At 39.3% G+C, this 24,063-nt stretch overlaps 1 protein-coding gene across 1 annotated transcript in view; it reads left to right on the forward strand.

The window, feature by feature from the left end:
* The window catches only part of ANXA10 (annexin A10), a 68,514-nt gene that overhangs the window by 32,255 nt on the left and 12,196 nt on the right, over positions 1-24,063 (forward strand). Inside the window, exons 4-6 of the mRNA XM_037132756.2 lie at positions 18,561-18,674; positions 20,410-20,500; positions 21,749-21,828. Of these exons, the coding sequence (XP_036988651.1) occupies positions 18,561-18,674; positions 20,410-20,500; positions 21,749-21,828 (285 nt within the window). The remainder of the gene's footprint in view (positions 1-18,560; positions 18,675-20,409; positions 20,501-21,748; positions 21,829-24,063) is intronic.

Below are 24,063 nucleotides of genomic sequence, written 5' to 3' on the forward strand. Positions count from 1 at the left end.
TGCCTGAGAAATGACAACGCTCTCAGAGAGCAGGTACTGTTCTTCCTTTCAGCTCACGGAGGACAAAGATTTCAGATGTCACGGTATACGTGTCAAAAACAGTTCCTAGGTGTCTAGTGTGCTTCAAGGAAAGCTACATCATCAAATGTATCCATGTGGGCGCTGTGTTCACACCCACAGTGAGTCCACCAGTCTTTTCTCAAAAATAATCCGGCTTCATAAAATGAAAGTTCTGTTAGCTTGACCTCGTTGGTCCAATTAGGCTATAAATGTCGCACCGGGAATACCCGTGTCAAGCTTTAGGGACGGCATGGGAAGAACTAATAATGATCACAAGGTCAAAAAGCAAAATCTTTTCCTTCAGTTTTCCACAGGTCCTCACCTAACTCTCGACCAAAGTGAATCCGCTACTAGTTCTTCCCTTAACAGCATGTAGTTATGGAGACCATTAAAAAAGAATGGCAGTTAAAAATAGTTGAAGGCAATAAAACTCTCCATAGTGTTTTAAAGTAATCACATTCTAATTTCAAGCAGGTTCCATTAAAGATTGCTTCCTTTTGTTATACATTTAAAACACAGATTCAGAATAAAACCTGTTCAGCCAAAAGGGCCTGAAATATCCATTACTTTGTCCACTGAGCATTGTCAGTGAGACATTATCATAAAACTCGTCTCTACAGAGTTAGCCCATATAAATTTACCTCCAGTAGAAACCCCAGTCTTTGAACTATCATACATAAAATAAAGGACAGCCTTCTGTTTTAGAATGAATTAATAATCCAAAAAGCCAGGACTACCAGTGAAATTAGTTGAATTAGGCCACAAAGGGAAACCAATTATGATTTTTTTAATCCAGGTTAAACTGTTACCTTAATGTACACTCCTATGACATAGGCGCTAGTTTTCCTTTGAAAGAAAATGTAAAAATCATACAAGTTGAAGCATTAGTAATCTAATATTATTGTAATATGCATACCGATATGAGAGGTCACTTTTAAGTGACTTTTTTTAACCCAAAGATTACCATGTATCTTTGCTTTTAACACATCAGGTAAATTAGGTTAAAGCATTATTTTATTAATCTCTACAATATTACATTACAACAGATTAAAATTATCAAAAATGAGGTACTCACTCAAGGAATGTAAAAGCCATTAAACATTTACACTCTAGTGGAACACTTTCATTGTATGTCTAAGGTCTCAGAGTTTGTTAAATTCCACTTCTGCTGAATAATCCATACCGTGTAGGAAAGCATGGCTACTACCCTGAACTGCACCAACTGGGAGATAGAAAATCGTGCTGGCCCCTTGCCCTTTAAATACCCTTGTCATGAAATCAGTGATCATGTCTTGTAAATTACTTTTCCTCTCACATGTCTCTCTCTTTCCCTCACCTACACAGACTTGAATTAGGCCTTCATCATTTGGGGTTCACACTAGTGGTGAAACTTTTGTAGCAAGTAGCTGCTATTTCCTGTTCCATCCCACCCCAGCCTATCCACACTGTAGCCAGAATGACTCCAAATCTAAATTTATACTTCCCACTTTAATCCTGGATCTTTACCTTATTTCTAACAAGTATCCATATGGACCTGGAATAAACCCAAATGCCCGCCCAGGGCTCACAAAGCCTTGCCTGCTTCGTTTCTGCTCAGTCTTCAGCTCTTTCCCTTTTCTTCACACCCCTTCAAGGGCAGCCAATAGGAACACTTGTAGTTCTACAGACTAGCCATCCCCACTCCTTCCCCTGTCGTCATGGTGTTTCATCTGGCTTCAATGGCCTGATTCTCCACGCCACAGGCTGCACACCTACTCATCTTCCCAGGCACCGGACCTTTTCCTCACACCACTACTCCCCCAAAAGAGCAGAACAGACTCGTGCTGCTACTGCATCGCTTATGTAACTTCCCCTTGGTACCCAATGACACATTCTGAGCTTTTTATATCTGTTTCCATGTGTCGGAGTCTAAATCCTTGAAAGCTGGAATGCATCTTTGTTCATGCCCGGAGTTCAGCACAAATGGTCTGTCTCACATGCCAAGATCGCTTAATTAATGTTTGTTGAGTGACTATGTGAAGGCATAGCTAATTGCACCTCCTCCAGTAATATGTGGTAAGGTTTGGGCTGGGCTGCTCCTCGTGCTCCCAGGAATCCTCGCCTGGCACGCTCACTCTCTGCTGTGGGCTGGGGCTTCCTGCTAGGCTCCCAGAGCTCTCTGTGCATTATGCTACCCTGGCCTTGCCACACTGGGTCGTGCGGGGTTCCTGCTATCCCTTTCTGACTGGGCTGGAACCTTCTGGAAAATTGGGGACTGTGTTATTTGCTGCAGAGCTCAGCCCAGGGCCTGTCACAGAAGAAGCACTTTACTTATGGAATAAGGAAATCTCAGGAATTAGGTTCTGCCTGTGCTTTTTTATTTAAAAAAAGGACAACACTCCTTTATTAGCCTCTTTTAGTTAAAATGAATATTCAGACATTGCTTAAATTTCTCTTTTCCCTCATTCCAGCAGCTCCCAGGTTAACTACTCAACGCCCCCACTGCTCACTTTCAGAATTCCTTCTTCTGTTTCACCAAGGTGTGTCATCCAATAGCTCTCCCTTTCCGTGACAAGAGTTCATAGATTTCCTGTATCTTAACCATTGATACCTTTATTTTTTATTAATAAGGGTGATCCAGATTTGACACTTATTTTCGTAGCTACAGAGTAAAGTGCAATTCTAGGCCTGCTCCATAAATACTCATTATTTAATATTTCACATCAGTGAAGAAGACTGCCGAATTCCATCAACAACTTTGCCTCATCCAAAGCAGAAACTGATCCCTAGACTCAACTGAAAAGCCCTTTGGAAAGCCTCTGACTGACATATTTATCAATATCAGTAATGAGGTCACTCTGATCCTCCACACCAAAGAAAGTGCTATTCTATCGACAGTGCGGTGAGAGAAAGCCAGGGAACAATGAGACGCCTCTGAGGCTGGGGAAGGGGCCTGTCCGTACCTGATAATGAAGGAGCTCACCTTCAGCAGTGAAGCCATTTGTTTTCCCAGTTTTCATTTAGGAAGGAATGATCAGCTCTGAACTATCCTGGCATCTGGACTTCATTAACCCTTGTGTAATTCGCTGAGGAGACTGATTTGCCCCAAATCACACAAAGTGAGAACCTGCACCAAGGTTATCTGACTCTTCATCGAGTCTGCCAAAGCTTCTCACTAAGGCCTGTCGTTCCCAACTGAATAAACACCAGGCTTAACAAGGGCAGATGTCTGTGCTGCTGATTCCCTCATATCCTTCAAAGCTTCGCCCAATGTCAGCTACTCAGGAGGGCCTGATCTGATTCCCTTTTAACTTGTCACCGCCCACCCAAAACCTGTACTAGTATTCCACATCTGTTTCCCCTGCTCTTTTGCTTTTCTCTATACTTACTGCCTTCTAACATATTACCTAATTCATTTACATGTTATAATTAATACTTAGTTTGCCACCCTCTGCTAGAACACAAGCCCGAAAAGGAAGAGAACCGGTCATCCCTACACCCATGTGTCCCCAGCATTGACAACAGGGGCAGGCGAGTAACTGGCAGTACAGACTGAAAAGTGTGCCTTCAAAGTCTAGAGGTTGAAGCTCAACCCCCCACTGTGCCTGTTTGGAAACAGTGTCTTTAAGGAGATGATTAGGATTAAAGGAGGTCATCAGGGTGGGGTTATAATCCAATAGGATGGGTGTGCTTTTAAGAAGAACAAAAGGTATCAGAGGGACACACACAAGGGAAGGCCATAAAGGACACAACAAGGTGGCCAGCCGCAAGCCAAGAAACAAGGCCTCCCTGGAAACCAGCCGAGAGGTGCCTTAATCTTGGCCTTCCAGACTCTACCACGCAGCCTGTGGTGCCGTGTCATGGCAGCCCGAGCAGACTAGTACAGTTGCTACTCAGTAAGAAGTTGTGATTGTATGAAGAGTTCAAGTGCACTTCACATCCATCTTGTTCTTGTAATTTCTCCCCCCATCTCATCTTCATGGTTAAAAATACTGATCTTGAAGTATCAACATACCTAGGAACTGCTGGCTAGAAAATTACTGTGTCTACTTTAGAGGTAGAATTACCATGTCACTAGTACTAGTAATAGGTTTGTATTTTTTCTATCCTCACATTTAGTTTGGAAGTGATGAGGCACGGGTAGTTTGATCCTCAAAAGCTGAATTCCATTGTACATTTTACCACAGATCAATTTTATAAGCATGGATTAGACAATTTAAAATGGAACAACTACCTTATCTTTCAAATGTATCATGGGTTAAATATACTCCTTCTGGTGAAACTAGGAACTTCACCGTCAAAAAAACACAATTTTTCAAAAAGGTTTTCTTTTTTTTTTTCTTTTTTTCTTTTTTTTAAAATATTTTATTTATTTATCTTTAGAGGGGAAAGGAAGGAGAGAGGGAGAGAAACATCAATATATGGTTGCCTTTCATGGGTCCCCTGCTGGGAACTGTCCTGCAGGGAACCAGCCTGCAACCCCGGTATGTGCCCTGACTGGGAATCGAACCGCGATTGTCTGGTTCACAGGCCCACGCTCAATCCACTGAGCTACACCAGCCAGGTCAAAAAGGTTTTCTATAGAGTCAAAGTTTTACAGGTCTAGTAACCCCCTGCGAATCTCTGTGATGTCACGGACAATTATTTCTCTTTGAAATAACATATAAAATCTCTGACAGGGAGGGAGCAGGAGGATGGGAAGGAAGGAGGGAGAAAGAAAATTTGATACTGCTAAAGCCAGACCACATCAGGCTTCAAAACACTCTTTAAAGCAGTTCTGTACATTTACACTCCCACATGCAATATATAACGATTCTCATTTCCTTTAAATTCTCATAAAACTTCTTAGGTTTGGCCATTCTTAGGGATGTGAATGAAATCTCACTATGGTTTTAACTTGCATTTTCCCTAATAACATGTAACGTCAAGCACCTTTTCATAGGTTTCTCTAACATTCTGGTTCCTACTTCTTTTAAGTTAACTCTTCATATTCTTTGTGCATTTTTTGTTCGGCAGCCAGCAATTTATTGGTTTGTAGTTTTTTAATATAAACTGAACCTTAGTCACGTTTTATATATATAGACTGAAAATATTTCTTAGAGCATATGGATTCGTTTCACACTATGTTGTCAATCATGTCAGGAAATGTGAAAGGTATCACACAATACTGTGTTTACAAGATAGCACGCTCACCAGCCAAGATGACGCAGACACTGGAGAGCCCAGGAGACTCCTGAGTCGAAGACAAAAACATTCACAGTAATGGTGGTAACCAGACTATCAGCATTTTTGCACCAGTTCCCAAGCCTCAATCCCACAGGTCAATGCAAAGATGTCCAGATAACACGTGCACAGGCAGCCGCTGCACTGCCAGGAAAAATGCATGGGTTTAGAAGTTTGGATCAGTTCTAATGGGCAGAAGGCATAGGGAGACCCTAGCTCTACCCCCAGTGCTTTTCACTATACGAACATCCCTGGAAGGTAATGCAGAACGAAGGGCTGTCAGTGGCTCCCCCTGCAGAACATTCAGAAACACGAAAATCATAGAAAATTGTCTTTCAACAATATCGCCCCTCATTTCTGTGCCACTTTCACTACTGACATTTTTTTCTGAGTACACCGATCCCTAAGCCACTTCTATGACTCTCACCAACAAAAGCTGAGACCACATCCATCAACTTGTCTCACGCAGCATTTAATTATCAAAGGACTCCAAGAGGCAGGCGGAGGTCAATTGGCAGCATTGATCCCCGCCATGCCCCCATGGGAGCCTGGGCCCAATGAGCTGAACAAATCCCATAAATCATCAGGGCCTATCTTTAAAAAACTGAGTGACTTTCTCTTTAGGTTTTAGTAATGACCTTTCCACTTGGTTTGAAGTTTTCGTCTAGATACAGCAGGATGTATTAGCAGTGGCACAGACTTTACCTTGGCCTACAAAGAGGAAGTCCAGGGCTAGTCTATCATCCATAACAATTTGGCCAGTGAGCTGAGGCTGTTCTGAAAAACTGCTAGGTCCAAAGTGGTGTGACTAGACATCCCCAGAGGCCAAGGTTGTTGTTTTCAATGTACCACTAGGAAAGTGTCATTATTCTAGTAGTTGTAACTTTGCCATTCTTCCTATTATTTCCAAATCACACTCAGAACTTTCTTTTGTAATGGTGGGGTGCAGAAAGGAGAAAAGCATTTTAATAAAACTTCAAGAAAGTCATTATGTTCCACACACAATCAGTGTGTTCACCCAAGTAGTCATTATCTTTATGATCTAGAATTACCAGTGTCCAGAGAAAACCTGGGTGGCTGAACCAAAACTGTTTGAAGTCCTACACCCACTTTCAGTTACACTACCACCCACGGAACACACCAACCAGTACACCCTGAGGCGGACAATTTAGAAGAAAGAATCATCATGCCCAGGAATGGTTAGGGAAGAGTTGCAAATTTTCAAAATATGTCTACATAACTAAAGGAAAACTGTTTCTCTCTACATTTACCCAAATTCAGCACTTCCCTTCTGACACCGATTGTGTGGAATTCTTCTCAAATCAAACGATTCTGATACTAACTGCCCAGAGTTACTGCAGACCTCACAGGTTAAGGGCTCCATCTCACAAAACTGCATCCCACTGCAGATGCCAAACCCAAGTCCCAGACTGTCCCCTGTACTTGTCACTGACTGGCTGTAAATCAGGGGTTTCCACAACTCTTTCCAGGGGGTTGATAATGTGCTAGAATGGCTCGCAGAACTCAGGAAAGTGTTCACAATCACCGGTTTGTGATAGAGGATACAACTCAGGAAGAACCAGGTGGAAGAGATGGGCAGGGCCCAGTAGATGGGAGAGGATGCGGAGCTTTCATGTCGTCTGCAGCCAGGGCTACCTTCCCGGCACCTGGATGTACCCCGTACCTTACCTCACCAACCTGGAAGCACCTCACGCCTCTTAAGTCAGAGTCCCTATGAGGCTTCATGACATAGGCATGATGGAATAACTAACTCGTTGGTCACTGGTGAGTAAGTCAATTCTCTCCTTCCTAAAGAACAGGGGTAGGACTAAGAGTTCCCATGGCATGCAGCCCCTTTCCTCTCTTTAGCATAAACTCAGGTGTGGTTGAAAGGGGTATATTATAAACAGCATAAGACGTTACTATCATTCCTGTCACTCAGAAAATTACAAGCTTTCAGGAGCTCTGTTTCCAGAACTGGGATGAAGACCAAATATACATAGTGATAATTATATCACCGTAACTCTCCACTGTCATCATCATTAGTCAGTGGGGACAACTGCATTCAGGACCAAATGACTCACACAGCTGTGTACATCAGCAAGAGCTAAAGGAGCAGTGAGAAATCTCACTTGAGTTGATCAATTATCACCAACACCAGAAGTCTATGAATGGTGGTGGCATGGAAGATTCATCAAATATCTTGACTATCAGTCTATTGCTAAGTGGCTTCTGTAGGAAAAATTGTACAGGATAAGACTACAGGTAGTCTGGAATGGTAAATACATGACGGATTCATTCTGAGGACCGTAATGGTGTGTCCAGAGTCGGCTGATTGGACAGCATTAGCAGCACTGTAACTTGAAAAAGCATCAATAGTTGGGAGTCAACTAGCAGCCCTAAGAGGGGATCAAAGACTGATGAAGGCCACCTGAAAGGACTGTGCAGGAGCAATGACCTTTGAACCTTGACTGCCTTCACCATGAATAAAGCAAGGCAACCTCTGACTGCAGTCACAAAGCTGACAAGCAGTGGTAACCTTGGCATCAGACACATAAGAATATTTTGTGTGTGCCCAGACTATAATGATGCATGTGTTTGATGTGCACTGTGATGATGGATCAAGGGAGCACTGGCATCATCTGGCCACCGCAGGCCTGATCAGCAGCTGGGTGCCAGGTGGCGTCATCAGGGAATAAGCCCTTACCGTGGACATCTGTAAGAATGACACAGAAATTCCTACCAGTAGCCACAGTATGTTTCCACAGATTACAGCCTCAAAGAAACCCCCCTTTCATATGTAATCTGCACTCTTCCAAGCATTAAAACAAAGAGATATGTCTAACAGCCTGAGACTGGGTAAAAAGATAAAGAAATATCAAGGGGAGCACTGGCCAGGACCATGAGAACAGCCTTGATTTCTGCCCAAAGAACAAAAATCATCCGTTCTTGGTTCTACACAGCTGTTACCGAGTTGAACAGCCACAGCAGCCCAGTGGACACCATCTGGTCTCAGTGTTTTCTGAGCCACCAGTGAACCAGGTCAAGGCATGTAGGGCAACTGATTAAAGTCTCCCTTGATTCAATAGCTTGTTTCAAGCCCAAAGCAGGGGTTAAAGGCTTTCTCCAAAAAAAAGATAATACTGCCACTTTTTCCTGTAAAGCCATGGTGCTCCTGGGGCCAGAATAGCTGTCTCCTTTCGTGTGCATGTCCACTTCACAAGTGAGACGATTTCTTCCCCCGCTGCTCATCACTGAGTCCCAGCTCTCCCACCAAAATGGGACTGTGAGGCACAAGCCTCCAGGGATCAGGCATTTGGTTTCTAAAAGAGGTCAGTAGTAAAGCAACAGCTGATTTGTAAAAGTGATGTACCTGGAAGTCCTATGAGGAAGGTGACAAGTTCGAAACACCAACAGGAACTTCTGGGAAGCTTCCTTCTCTCACCACGGGTTTCCTTCATCAACGCACGTGTCTGTCACACAGACTTGTACCAGAAAGTGACCACGGGGGTACGGGGCCTTCCCACATGTAGCTAAGGGTAGAAGCACTTCCCTGTGTGTGGCTCTGTCCCATCAAGAGCATCCCCTTTGGTACCTGTAAGCACTCACACTCACAGTAGAAACAAATAAAAGATAAACATCAACCACATTCAACAACAGAAGCTATTAGATTAGCACAGCGAATCCGCCAGAGGGCCCCAATCACAGGTTCCTTTAGCTTCCCTGCTTCCACTGCAAACCTTGCTCACAGCCACCATTTGAATCTGAGTATTCTCCAAATTCAACCCGTGAGTCCACAGATTGGTGACTTGGAAGCTGTATTCAACAATTTCATTTAAAAAAAAAACAAACACTTGAGTTCTTGTACTCCTGTGTGACCCTCTGCATAGTCAGACAAGTGTGAATGGCCTTTAGTCCACAATGGGACAGAAAGACCATGGTCCCACCCCTATTAACTCCCAGCTGAGGCTGAGGTAGAAGGGAGGGAGAGACTTGAGGGGAGAGTAGAGATCAGTAACAACAGCAAGAACTTCTTTTCTGGGTGTTTGCTGGGTGCACCTCAATCAAATGAACTTTGATGTTTTGGGTTGACACAAAGTCCCATATCAGGTAGCAAGTTCATCACCACAGACACCATATGTTTCAGCTTTGTATGCTTTCGATTCAGTGGCCACAGACGGGAAACTGATTTGGAGTTGGCTCACACTCGGGAAGTTTTTTTAAAAATAAATTTGTCTTTGAAATGCACTCAGTTGCATTTGCTGCTCTATCTTCAAAATGACATCTCTTCAATTTAAGCCTGGCATTAGCATAAAGGCTAGGGGTATTTTCTAGGCAGCAAATTATCATTATTGAGTATTGTTTTATTCTAGCTTGTTTTATATTCCTCCAAACAATCATTATTTTGCTGTTTATAAGTTTCATTTACAATTTCCACCTTCTTTGTACATTTTTCTTCCAATGTCCAACTCCATGTTTCTGAGTTTAATGTCATCTTTCAAAAGGATATTTCTTCAGTTTCTTTTTCTCCAGAAATAATAGATAATGGTTACACTATTGAGGTCTTTTCTTTAAGAATATCTTCATTTTTTTCTTCATTGGTGAATATTAATTTAGATGTCTATAGAATTCTAGGCTACATTCTAGTTATTTTTCCTTAGGTCTTTGCAGATAATTTTTTTCCTGATCTCTTTTGATGCTTTTATCTCTTCTCTCATTAAAAGTTTTCCTTTCTGGATTACCTATTATTCTCTGATTGTTTTTAAGGTATTTTACTCATCCTTGGTATACTGCAATTTTGCTGCATTAGTCAACAGGTTTGTGTACTTTTGTCTAAACAGCTAAGGTTTCACATGTTAGACAGTATGTGAAATATCATCTCTCTGGCATTATCTACATCCTCTCCTTATATAAATCCTACCTGACAAAAGTTTGTTCTTGCCATTCAGTCTTCCAAGTCTCTTAACCTTATGTTCATATGGCCTGTTTCTTGTCTGTCTCTGTGCAATTTTGGTCATTTTTTCCAGATAGTTTTCCAATTTACTAATTCCATACTTAGCTGTTTATTATCTACTCTTTAAAATACATTGTACTTTTTAGTTGTAGAATTTTTAATTTCTAGAGTTTCATTTGCTTTCTTTTCAAATCTATTTTTTTTTTCAGAATGTTCTTTCAGATTGTTATTGTCTCAAATTCATGCGTTTTGAATTGTGCTGTTTATAAAGCCCATCCCTCTGGAAAATTGATTCTAACTGCATATTACATTTTTATTGCGGAAACTTTTAAAGCGTGGCTTGCTTTCTTCAGTGAGGATCTTTTTATTTCCTGGAGAGTCAGAGAATTTCCCTAGATTTCTTTTGCATTTGCTTTTCCCTGGTGTCCCAAAAGAATGACCAGCTCAAGACCAACTTTCATGATGATTTCCCTTCCTGGACATCTCAGTTCATATGAAAATATAAGCCCAAGGGAGCAGGTCTATTATTTCAAATTCTCAGGGGAAAAAATATCCTTCAATTCAAAACCCAGACAATGAGAGATGAGCTTTCTGCCCACTTTCCAATGCAAATGGTCTGGACTGCCAATCTGCAGGTGGGCATCCCTGCACAGGGAGGGCTGACTTAAGTTATACACAAATTGTCCACTGTGGGGTGAACTGGTGCCCCTTACCACCCATGTTGTTCAAGAATCAACTGTGTTTTCCCCTAGTTTCCTCTTTTACACTGGCCCCACAAACATTCTCCAGTTCCCATGTAATGTCTCACACTGGGTTTTGACACCTAAAATAAATAGTTACCACACCGTCCTCTACTTTCCCTCTGTCACCTGCAAGGTCATCACCAAGGTGAGCTCCTGTGCTTGTCCCCTGGCTTTCATCTGTCTCCTGGTTTTTACACCCAGGGGTTTCCCTTTCTTCTGAGTTAAACTATGCTTCTGGAGGAATGTTTGTTATATTTTTTTTGTTTGGAGGGGGGAAGTTTTAGCTTTTAATATACTGATTCTCCAAAAGTCTGAAGTATTATCATTATTGTCAGACAAAAAATTAACAACACCAATTTCCATTGGAAAGGGAATCAGCAAATAAACTGTGAAAACATTGCCATAGTGAAGCTGTTCAGAAGATAACAATTTGTACAAATGTTTCTGTAATACAAAATTGTGCAAGTGCTTAATCAATAAATATCAGGGTAGGTAGAATTAAAACAAATCCTTAGTTACACTTTATACAGGCCTATATCACTGAGTGTTGAAATAGCAGGTATTATTTTTTAATGATAATAGGAAAAAACCATGTAAGTTGAAAGCATATAAAACTATAAAACTGTTCCCCGGAGCATATCCAGACAGGCAAAATGTTAGTCACACTCCCACTTCTTGCCCTTGGTTAAACATAATTAGATAAAGGGAAGAGGAACAAGGAAGACACTGCCATTTTCCTTTTAGTGTAAATGGAGCGGTCAGAAGAGGAGCAATGGGGTAATCTGCAGCTTCATCAGCTCAATTTGAAAAGCAAGGACTCATTAGCTTAGTGAGAGGCCAAGATGCCATGCCCACAGAGTCCTTCAAGGCGAGTCTTCAGCAGACAAGAAAGCAGAGGCAGTCAGCTGGGGAAAGTCTCACTCCCAAGTTGCCTTCATAAAGTTATTTGTATAACTCCAAGTGAGAATTCGAGACTCTAATTAGAGAACCTACTTAAAGGCTCCTCTTTGTACTTGCAAAATTTAGCTATTTAAACATACTGTTTAATATTTATCTTCCCAACTGAAAGGAGTATCTCCTTCTCGATGCCCTGATAATATCATGTGGTTTGTACTGCTGTAGCACTTAGCACTTTTTGCCCTGTAGGAAAATGTCAATTTCCCTGTTTTTGCACTCTCCACTAAATAAGACTGCTTATTTCTCTTTGAGTAGAGCAGAATGACTTCATACAAATGATGGCTGGATTGCAAGTGGTCCTCATTCATTCATTTTATACAGACTTTGTAAGTACTTGCTGCACATAAGGCACAGTTCTATGGGCTGTGAAAGAGCCATGAATAAAATAGATCAAAAGCCCTGCCGATGATGGAGCTTACATTCTACCTGGGTGAAACATATAAAAAAAAATACTGAGCCAAGATGGAGGCATAGGTAGACACACTGAGTATAACCAAAAGGAAAATGACAACTTAAAAACAAAAAACAACCACAACTCACAAAATTGAACTGTATGGAAGTCTGACAACCAAGGAGTTAAGGAAGACATTCATCCAGACTCATAGGAGGGGAAGACATGGGCAGCCGGGCAGAGAGGACTCGCAGCAAAGCAGTGGTGGAGGACTGGGGTGGGCAAGGCGGCAGCTGGCAGACCAACCAGGCAGCAGCTGGTGGAGCAGGTGGTCCCACATTCTTAGGCAGATAAACCGGGAGGAACTAAGGAGCGAGACAGACTGAGCAACCCAGGGCTCCAGCATGGGGAAATAAAGCCTCAAACTTGATTGAAAACACCTGTGGAGGAACAGGTGTCAGCAGGAAAGACTCCCAGCCTCACAGGAGAATTCGTTGGAGAGACCCACAGGGTCCTAGAATGTACACAAGCCCACCCACCCAGGAATCAGCACCAGAAGGGCCCAATTTGCTTGTGGGAAGTAGGGGAAGGGACTGAAAGGCAGCAGAGAGCCAAGTGAGCACCATTGTTCTCTCTCGGATCCCTGCCCCACATTCAGCATCACAACACAGAGATGTGGGTTGCCCCGCCCTGGTGAACACCTAAGCTTCCCCCCTCACTATGTAACAGATGTGTGGAGACAAAAAAATGGCCCAAATGAAAGAACAGATCAAAGCTCCAGAAAAAATAAAACTGAGCAACGAAGAAATAGCCAACCTATCAGATGTGCAGTTCAAAACATGAATTGGTTGAATTGGGTCACAAATTACATGAAAAAATGAAGGCTACACTAAGTGAAATAAAGGAAAATGTACAGGGAACCAATAGCTATGAGAAGGAAACTGGGACTTAAATCAATGGTGTGGACCAGCAAGAAGAAAGAAACATCCAACCAGTAAAGAATGAAGAAACAAGAATTCAAAAAAATGAAGAGAGGCTTAGGAACCTCCAGGACATCTTTAAATGTTCCAACATCCGAATTATAGTGGTACTGGAAGGGGAAGAGGAACAGCAACAAATTGAAAACTTATTTGAACAAATAATTAAGGAGAACTTCCCCAATCTGGCAAAGGAAATAGACATCCAGAAAGCCCAGGAAGCTTAGAGAGTCCCAAAGAAGTTGGACCAAGGAGAAACACACCAAGGTACATCATAATCAAATTACCCAAAATTAAAATTAAGGAGAGAATTTTAGAAGCAGCAATAGAAAAGGAGACAGTCACCTACAAAGGAGTTCCCATCAGACTGTCAGCTGATTTCTCAAAAGAGACCTTATAGGCAAGAATGGGCAGGAAAGAAGTATTCCAAGTCATGAAAGGCAAGGACCTACAACCAAGATTGCTCTATGCAGCAAAGCTTTCATTTAGAATGGAAGGGCAGATAAAGTGCTTTTCAGATAAGGTGAAGTTAAAGGAGTTCATCATCACGAACCCTTATTATATGAAATGCGAAAGGGATTTATCTAAGAAAAAGAAGACAAAAAATATGAACAGTAAAATGACAGTAATCTCACAGTTGTTAACAACCACACATAAAACAAAAACAAAAGCAAACTAAACAAACAACTACAACAGGAACAGAACCACAGAATGGAGATCACATGGAGGGTTATCAATAGGGGAGTGGGAGGATGAGAGAGGGGAAAAGGGTACAGAGAATAAGTAGCACAAATGGTAGGTAGAAAATAGACAGGGGGAAGGTAAGAATAGTATGGGAAATGTAGAAGCCAAAGAACTCATATGCAGGACCCATGTACATGAACTAAAGGCAGGGAATGTGGGTGGGAGGGGGTTTGAAGGATGGAGGGGAGTGAAGGGGAGAAAATGGGACAATCGTAATAGCACAATCAATAAAATATAGTTTAAAAAGAGTGTGACGACAAAGGAGAAAAGCAGACAAAAAAACTAGTAAAATGTGTCATGTTAGAAGGTAATAAATGCTTTGGGAAATAATAAGACACCTGGTGAGAAATACAGGAAGTGTTAGGGGACCAGGTGTGATTTTAAGTAGTGTAACCAAGGCAGGCTTCATGAAGTAGGCAGGGAAAATCTAGAGAACGAACACTCAAAGAGGGAAGAACAAAAGCAAAGACCCTGGGATGGGAGCTGACCTGCTATTCTAGAGTCAGTAAGAAGTCTTCTGTAGGTGGAGTACAGAAATCAGGAGCTAGGGGGAGAGCAATGGGGCATGAGGGCAGAGAAGTGACCAAGAACGTGTCATGAACTTTGTGAACCATTGTAAGGACTTTGACATGTGCAAGGACTAAACACCTGACATGTCTGCTTTATCCTGAGATCAACTACCCAACAATAGTTGTAGTTTGTCCTGGAGTTGATAGTGGGAAAGGGCATTCTGAGCAGAGGAGTGACTAATCTGATTTTGTATTTTTACAGGATCACACTGTCAGATGTGCTGAGGGGAGACCATAGGGTACAAGCACAGAAGGGACACTTATTTGGAGGCTATTACTTTAATATAGAAGAGAGGGCAATTCTACCCACACTAATACAGTGGTGTCCTGGAGAAGGGTTGTAGCAATACAAGCGGTAAAAAAAATCATCCGTTTCTGGATGTATTTGTAAGTTAGAGACAATAAAATTTATGAGCAATTGGGTATTGTAAAGATTGTGATAAATCGAATAAACTGCTGAGGTGAAGAGACTGAGATAGAGAGAGGCAGAGAGAGCAGAGAGACAGGCAGATAATCTAGTATTTGCCATTTTTATCTGTAGTAAATTACTTAATATTTTTTGGAGGAAAAAATTAGATATTTCTGAGTGCCTAATATGTGCCAGAAAGTGCCACCTAAGTTAAATATTTTTATACTTATATCAAGGCTCTGAGGTAGGTTCTATTTTTAATTTCACTTCACAGATAGGGAAGCAGATGCAAAGAGGTTAAGCAGCCTCAATAGGCTACTTAGTGCAAGCTCACAGTTAGTACTTTGCACAGCCAGAACTCAAAACTAAACACTCTGCCTCCAGAACTGGTACTCTTTAATGGCATTATATGATATCTGATACCGTTTCTTTCCCTGAAATGATATAAATTCATTGCAATCTTTTATAAAATCAGTGTGCTATAGCCCTGCATATACGCACCCGTGTACACCTCAATTACAAAACAAAAACATACCAGCGCCATCTAGTGGCGTTACTTATCTCAGCCTACAGTGGAATGTATGCAGAGGTGTTCAGTATTAGCATGCCAAGTAGATGAAGATATTATAAATGTTTGGGAGGGACAGTGATAAAAAAAGTGACTAAAGAGTAAACACCCAACCCATCTTCAGCTTGAACATTTCCTCTATCCTTTAAATAGAATCAGTAAATTAAGGGTTTTCTCTTTCCATGTTCCTTCATTTATTATTTCACTTGTTTATACATTTATTTATATGATATATATATATACATATGTTATACTCTGCACATTTTGTATATTCACCTCTGTGGTAGTTCTAAGTGATATGCTTAGAAAACTTTATGAGAAACCCACATCCTTGATAGACTTTGAGGGAAAATAAATGCCAATAATATGACCATTAAAATCTAGTGTAAAAAAATGAGAAGATAGAGCTGTGCTCACAAAGAAATAACACGTGGCATCGGAGGGAGCTGCGCTGGTTCCTGTGTTCCTACAGGGGCGAAGATCCACAATCACCACGCAGTTCTGTGCTAGAAGCCTAATTTAATAGGCATCTAGTCTCCAGTGGATCTCTCGGTCTCCAGATCGCCTTCCACCACAAATGCAAGCCCCTGACTCTACACTTCTCTTTACCAGCTGACTTACCTTCCAGGATGGTGTACAAGTTCAGGGTTATGCGCACGCATGCGTACGTATTTGCTTGATAGGTGCCATGGGGCAGACTCGTTACCGAAGAGTCTGAGACGCTCAGCCTCAGCACACAGTCCCCCAGGTGTTTCTCAGGACAGAAATCCCGTGCCATCCCGTGACTCCTGAGATCCCGCGAGATCAGACCTCTACTGGGAAGAGTGCATTGCTACAGGCAAGCTGCAGGCCTGGCTCATGTGTGTATTATCTGAGCGGTCCCTGAGTCTCCGCACATCCTAGTCCATCCTTTCCCTGCCCATCCACACACCAAAAAGTATCTCAGTATTTCTTCCTCTTTTCTTGTCACATATTTATACCATCTGTATCTATATCTATATTTATAGAGGCAGAGATTTTAAGGAATTAGGTCTTATGGTTGTAGAGACCAGTAATGTCAAAATGCGTATTCTTTACCAGCAGCTTGGGGAATATTTGCAGTTTAGTTCCAAAGGTGGTCTGCTGGCGTGGAATTCTCTCATTCTGGGGAGGAGAGCCTTTCTATCCAGGCTTCAACTTACGGAATGAGGTCCATCCACCACATCATGGAGAATAATTTGCTTTAACCAAAGTCTACAGATCTAAATGTTAACTAATCAAAAAATACTTTTACAGAAACATCTGGAATGATGTTTGATCAAATAACTGGATCAAACACTGACCCATAAAAATGTCACATGGACGGAAAATGAACCATTGCAAATGGCTTCTCTGCCTCCTATCACAATGCTACTGGTCCTTCTTTGCTTAAACATGTGCCACTTCCCTAGTCCTATAAATCTGTTCTGATTGCTTATCTGAATTCTCTTGATCTTCTTGTACTCCTTCCTTAGCATCTTCTGGGAAAAACTATGTCAACAGCCCTAGAAAGTATGTTAGCTCACATTTTTGCTTATTTTTATTTATGTTTACCTGGGGGTTTGTAGAATGTGAACCTCCTTGAAAACAAACTGCATTGCATTTTCCCCACACCACCATGTCTGGGAAACAGCACTAAACAAATATCTGTTGAGTAACTGCAACCTTTCATTCAAAAAAATATTCACTGACCCCCCTGATGATATGAGAATGTAAGCTTTATAAGCTCGCATGTTCATTTCTGTTTTATTTATTATTTTAGCCACAGTACCTAGAAGAGTGCCTGGATCATAATAGCATCTTAACAACTATTTGGTAAAGAAATTAGAAAAGGTCACTGGGAAATAACAAGGGAATTAAATAGAACATAACTTCCATGAAAATGGAGACTTTATGCTTTTATATGTACATGAACACCTGACACAATTCTAGACATAATTGCTCATTAAACAAATTGCATTGACCCTAGCAAAAAATCAACAGATCCTCTGTGCTACCAATTACCACCATGTAGGTGAATGCTTTCATTTGCTGACAAAGAAATTACATTATGGGAGAGGGGCTGTCATATCATACCACATGAAATGAATATTATAGCTATTTTATTTTTTATTGTATTAAAGCTTATTATGCCTCACTGGGATCTTTCACTTGAATTCTATTGTGGAACCTCCTCAGACTCAAATATTGTGCATTTTAAAGTAACATTGAATATACTTTATACATTTTGCAAAAAAAGATAAATTTTAAACAGATACTTTTATAACCATACAAAAGATAAATTTAACATATATGTTTTTAAATACATACTTTATACTAAAAATAAAATAAAAGCCAAAATAAAATGATCAATTTTATACTTTTATATGTCTTCCAATGTCAAAAATTCATGATGCTTATTTTTTCTATAACTGTTTAACTTTCAATATTTTAAATAAATGTAGTAATGTGGCTAGTTGAAGAAATTACTAAGGTTATTTAGATTATTTACATAAGCTTTTTGGCAATAGTATAACCAGAAACCCTGTGCTAAGAGAGACTGTTATAATAATAAAATAAAGCACATATTTTATTTAAGGACTAATGTTTCATTAATTCCACACAAAAAAACTAAGAACTCCTAGTCAAAATGTTTCTATGTTTCAATTTTTATTTATTTTTTTTAATGAGGTCAAAAGAGGGTTGAGGTTGAGATTAGAAGATAAGAATATTATTCCATGTTTATATAACTAGAATGTCCGTAGAGATGACATCTCATGGAGACATGTGGTTACATCAGTCAATTGCAAACCCTCAAGTCCGTCATCTCCTGTAATCCATGTACATATGTGTGAATCAAAACCAGACTTGTTATTAAGTGAAATAACATGGAAAAGGAGATTCGACTAGAACACCTTCTGCAATTATCCTATTTCCCTTGTAACGTTGGTAACTGATAGAATAAAAACACTTACTTTTCTCTCTATAGGACCTGATTGGTGACTTGAAGGAAAAGCTTTCACATCACTTCAAAGATGTTATGGTCGGTCTCCTGTACTCACCACCGTCTTACGATGCTCACGAACTCTGGCATGCCATGAAGGTAGTGGTCTGATGCAAAAATATACCTGTAACTGGTACAGGCCCATATTTCGGGAGAAAGGAAACTCCCCTGTGATGTTGCTACATGTGATCGGGGAGGGAATATCTGAGCAAAGATGAAACAATGGAGCCCTGACTGGTGTGGCTCAGTGGGTTGGGCATCGTCGGGCAAACCAGGGGCTTGCATGTTCCCTTCCTGGTCAGGGTGACCAATTGATGTTTCTCTAGCACATTGGTGGTTCTCTCCCTCTCTCCTTCCCTTCCCCTCTCTCCAAAAATAAATAAATAAATCTTAAAAAACGAAACTGTGGAAATGCTGTGATCAGGAGAAGTGGTCCTGTGAGGAATAGAGGCCTCTAGACGCCACTGTTCTGTTGGTATACAAGTTCACTTGTTGTCCCAGCTGAGTTACCAAAAGGAAAAAATAAACAAGTTTCAAGGACTTGCTCAGATTTGTCTCCCCCTAATGTGTGTTCTATTCATATGTTAAGGGAAAATGTTATACTATGTGAACCTCTTTAAGTTATTTGTAAAAATTTGGCTCATTATGTAAAAATAGGATACTGAGTCAGACACAAATACAGATGACATTTTTATTTGGCTATTTTTGTGATCTTAAGTTAGTCTTTTACAAAAACTATTGCTCAAATCCATCTAACTTTTACATCTAAAAGATTAGAATCATCTTTCTCACAGGAAAGTAATTTCTATGAAATAAATTGACTACAGATTTTTTAGAGGTTTCCTTGGCTAGGGATGGGGGACAAGAAGCCTTTTCACATCTTTCCAAATGTTGGTATTAAACACCTGCACAACCGTTGAAATCATTCCAATACAATGCCTGCCAATGAGTAGATCACCACGATCTATGAACAGAGTGCAACAGAAAGGGAAAACAAATTTAAGGGAACTTGAATATTTGCCATCGTATATTCAAGAATGGTAGATCAGAATAGTCATTGTCTAAAAATTCAAGCGAACTTGAACCAATTGCTTTTTTTTAGGTTGCATATGTCAACTCCTACCTCTTGCAAAATTGTGTGACTAAAAACTATAAGAAAGAAGGCATGTTACTGTTTAGATGAAACAAGTATTTTATCTTTACCTCATAGATTAGTAAAGATTCCTGAAAAAGATGTTCTGTTTTTAAAATTACTTTCAGAGAAGAATGGAGGTGGAGCAAAAGTAGATTTACTATTCTGAGAATATGAAACAGAGAGTTTATTCTTGTATCAATTATTAATGATTTTATTATTTTCCATACAAACAACTGTATATGCATTTGACTGTAAGAGACTATGGAAACTACCCAATTCAAACTACCCAATTTTTAGGCAAATGTTACAGAATTCTACATCTAGGAAAAGACATGGAAAGGTCCCTAAACATCCTTTAGGAAACTGGGAAACCCAGGTTCTGATTTCAGCTTGCCAAAGAAGTGATATTTGAGCAGCAGAAACGTCAGTGTCATGAGCATTGTTTAAACATCTTTTCCCATGTTGTTCAGAAATGCCCATGTTGTTTTATTCTAAATGAAGGAACAGATTTTAAATAATATTATCTTCTTCTCAAAACCAAATGAACTGAACTGGGCTTATCTCAAACCTCAACACATTTCTCTTGGCCTCTGCCACCTCTCAGAATTCCAGGAATGCTGTATCCCTTTTATTACATGAGGTTCACTATTATTCCCAATACAAATGCCTTCATGTCTATCTCTGCTTCTGTCTTTCTAGGGAGCTGGTACCGAAGAGAATTGCCTCATTGATATATTAGCTTCAAGAACAAATGGAGAAATTTTCCAAATGCAAGAAGCCTACTGTATGCGTAAGGAAAAATACATATATTTTATACATGTATAAACCTTATATTTTTCTTTTTTTAATTTTATTTATTTACTTTTAGACAGAGGGGAAGGGAGGGATAAAGAGGAGAGATGCATCAAATGTGCACCAGAGGCAAACACACATCAAAGCAAATGTGCACTTGCCCCTCGTGCGCCCTCTGCTGGAGACCTGGCCTGCCGCCCAGGCATATGCCCTGATTGGGAATCAAACCAGCGACCCTTTGGCTCACAGGCAGGTGCTCAGTCGACTAAGCCATACCAGCCAGAACTAAACCTTATATTTTTCAAATAACACAAAAATATGTGTTTATATATTTAAAGGGTTTTCTAAGATACTCATATTTGAACTATGACTTACTTAAGACCAATCAACTCCCTGAGTAAAATAAATGATTAAGATATTAAAAATGAAACAATTCCCTAGATAATCAAATTAAGCAAATTTTCCAGGACGATAATGAGAAGCTTTCTATGAGGTGAATGTTTATATTAAGACAGAAAAGTGCCCAGCACAGCGGTTCAATGAGCATTTCCTCTCTCACTCAGGAGAGACCAAGTGCATAGAACAAGCAAAGCAAAGTACAATAAGTTCTCAGCAATGGTACAAATATGGGTAACTACCTCACTTTATATAAACTCCATAACTGATGTAATCTATCTCAAAATCATTGTTTTACACATTTTAAAAGTTAACTATAAGAAAGTTAACTTATTTTCATTTTCAGAAAGGTTTAATGCATTATGTAATATGTGACACCGAATGTCAAGAAAATGTTCCAGACAGTCTGTTATATTGCATTTGAACAAATACAAGACTTACTTAAGGGGAATGAAGTAAGATTCTCCATTTGAAATATGAAAGTGAGATGAAAGCTCTGGGCTGAGAGCAGTCTGTGGAAATATAATCTATAATTCTAAATTCTGAGAATTAGAGAATGTGAAATGACTTGCCATGTTATTTTCCAACTTTGGAATGAAGATAATACTTTTTAGGAGAACAGGTCCATGTCTAGGTTACTGTTACGTGTCATATTTCTTTGGTGAAATGTTTATCGCTTCATCGGAGTAGAAAGTAGTAGAGGACAAAGAACTATCAACAGGTTGATTGTATTTCCTACACTTTCCCCTCTCAAATTATCAACTGAGGAAGTAGCATTTACATATTCAATGTACATTGGTATACGGTTCTGTAATAACTCATACCTTTAACATAGATGTTTTCTTACCAGAATACAGCAGTAACCTTCAAGAGGACATTTATTCAGAGACCTCAGGACACTTCAGAGATACTCTCATGAACTTGGTCCAGGTACGATACTCAAAATATCACACCAATTTGTACTATGACAAAAATAGATATGTTTCATTTTCAAAGAGTGTAACAGAAAACTCCATTGTATTCCAGTTTGACAATAAATTCTATATGATAACATTTACTGAATACCGTCTCAATTTAAGTCACTATCATAGAAACATGAGTTGGGTATAGAGACAAACAAATATGAACAGTACACCGTCTCTGTTCATATGTCAAATCAAAGACAGAGGTATGGTTTATTGTAATATGTGTTTAATGTGATTAAAAACATCTCCCTGTACTTTACATATATTTTGTATGATTAATTTAAAAATAGATACATTCATTAGCCAGATTAGAGCACAAACTAACAATTCTATTCATTGCCTGGAAGCACGGATTTTAATTCTTTGTGAGTGTGTTTATATTTGCGACCAAGTTGCTCTCAGTTTTGAATTAGGAATAAAGTAGAAAAGAAAACATTGTTGAGGAAGCCAGGTATATACTTCTTCAAATTGAGGAAAATGGTAATTTGAGCAGATTGGATTCCTTCACATGGTTGAATTACAAAAAGCAGCATAGTACCAGACAAATTAAATTTAAACTTTCAATTAAAAGAATTAAGAATTTGCTTTATTGTGTTTGGTTTTTATTCAATTTGCTTTGGATTTGCATGGTTTGGGTGTATAATTCATAAACTACCCATATCACCAAGCTCAATTAATCACATCCTATTTTGAGGACTCCAAATCTAGGATTGTAACATCGGTGGAGAGAGTACATAGATCGGTTTTTTATAGCCCAACTTAAGATTTCTGTGTAAGTTGTAGAAATGGGCTTATTTTAATTTATAAGAGGGATTAGTTATTATAATGGCAAAAATTAATAATTACTATCAATATTTAAAAACAATCTCACTTGTCATGTCAATTGAATACTTTCTAACTTTTAAATGTCATAAGAACAATTTTAATTAAAACATTCCATTTAAAAGGGTCATTATTTTTTAATTTTCAAGTATTGATGCTACATAATATAAATCAGAACAAGTTTCTAGTCAGAAATTCATGTTGGTGCACATATTATTCCTAATAGAAGAGTAAACCCAATATCCCATTGTAAATTTATGAGCTGTATCCTGATATCAAACAAGTTTTTATTTTCTTAATATCCAAATAGAAATTTATTATAGTTATTGAAGAAAAATGTAAGTTGCCTAATAGGGAAAAAGTATATTTAATTGGGACTACTTTGCATTCCAGTAGGGCTATGTCAGAGTACATCTTCTCCTTTGGCCAAATTCTGCTTCTTTTCTCTCCCATTGGTGTTGACCCCAAGCACATTCCATAATAAACAAGCACAGGCTGATCTGCAGCTCAGAGTCACCTACCCAGGGAACCCAACAGACCACATCTTTTCTTTGGCGAGATGAGGAAACTGAAGCCCAGAGACGTTAAATGGTTTGTCCAGAATTACACATCTACTGCATGAGAGAGTTAATGTGAACACAGACTTCAGTACACTAAACCTCTATTGTTCACAGTAATTAGCCTCCAACCCCATTGGGTTCCACTCCAGTTCTACATGGTAAAAGGTTAATGATCAATACACAAATAACCTCTTGGAATCTCTGAACCTCTTTAAAGGATAGGCTATAAACCTCCTGAAAGTAACTGATATCTAAGTATCTAGATCACAGTGTATTTTTATAAAGCAAATATTCTTACATTTTGGGTAAAAAAACAACATTTCTGAAAATTAGTCATGATAGAAAATAAATCAGAAGGGAACACAATAGAATGTTTTCCCTTGGTGTGTAATAAGGCAATCAATCTTATTCATAATTGCAGTTCCTTTTTCCTGAAATTAAACAATAAAGCTGTACTTTGATAGAATATATAAGTGAATGTGTGTATTTGTACATATAATAATGTTATCTGTATAGACACAAATATTTTAAAATAATACATAACAATTTATTTCATCACTGGGTTTCACCAAATTTGTAATGTGACTTTATAGGATAAAATATAATTTATTAAGTTCAATTTCTAGACTTTGAACTTTAATTGTATGTATGTTTAATTTTGAAATAGCTTTTTAGTGCAATGAAATTTTCCTATCAACATAGAATATCAAAAATAAGGGTAGAGACCCAAATTTTATCAGAGCCCAAGAAAATTAATATGGTTTACTTAAAAATTGTATAAAGTTTTACAATACATTATCCTTAATATATAAAACACA

This window comes from Artibeus jamaicensis, unplaced genomic scaffold (assembly GCF_021234435.1).
Source record: "Artibeus jamaicensis isolate MK-2021 breed Jamaican fruit bat unplaced genomic scaffold, CSHL_Jam_final scaffold_537, whole genome shotgun sequence".
In the NCBI taxonomy this organism is placed as follows: domain Eukaryota; kingdom Metazoa; phylum Chordata; class Mammalia; order Chiroptera; family Phyllostomidae; genus Artibeus; species Artibeus jamaicensis.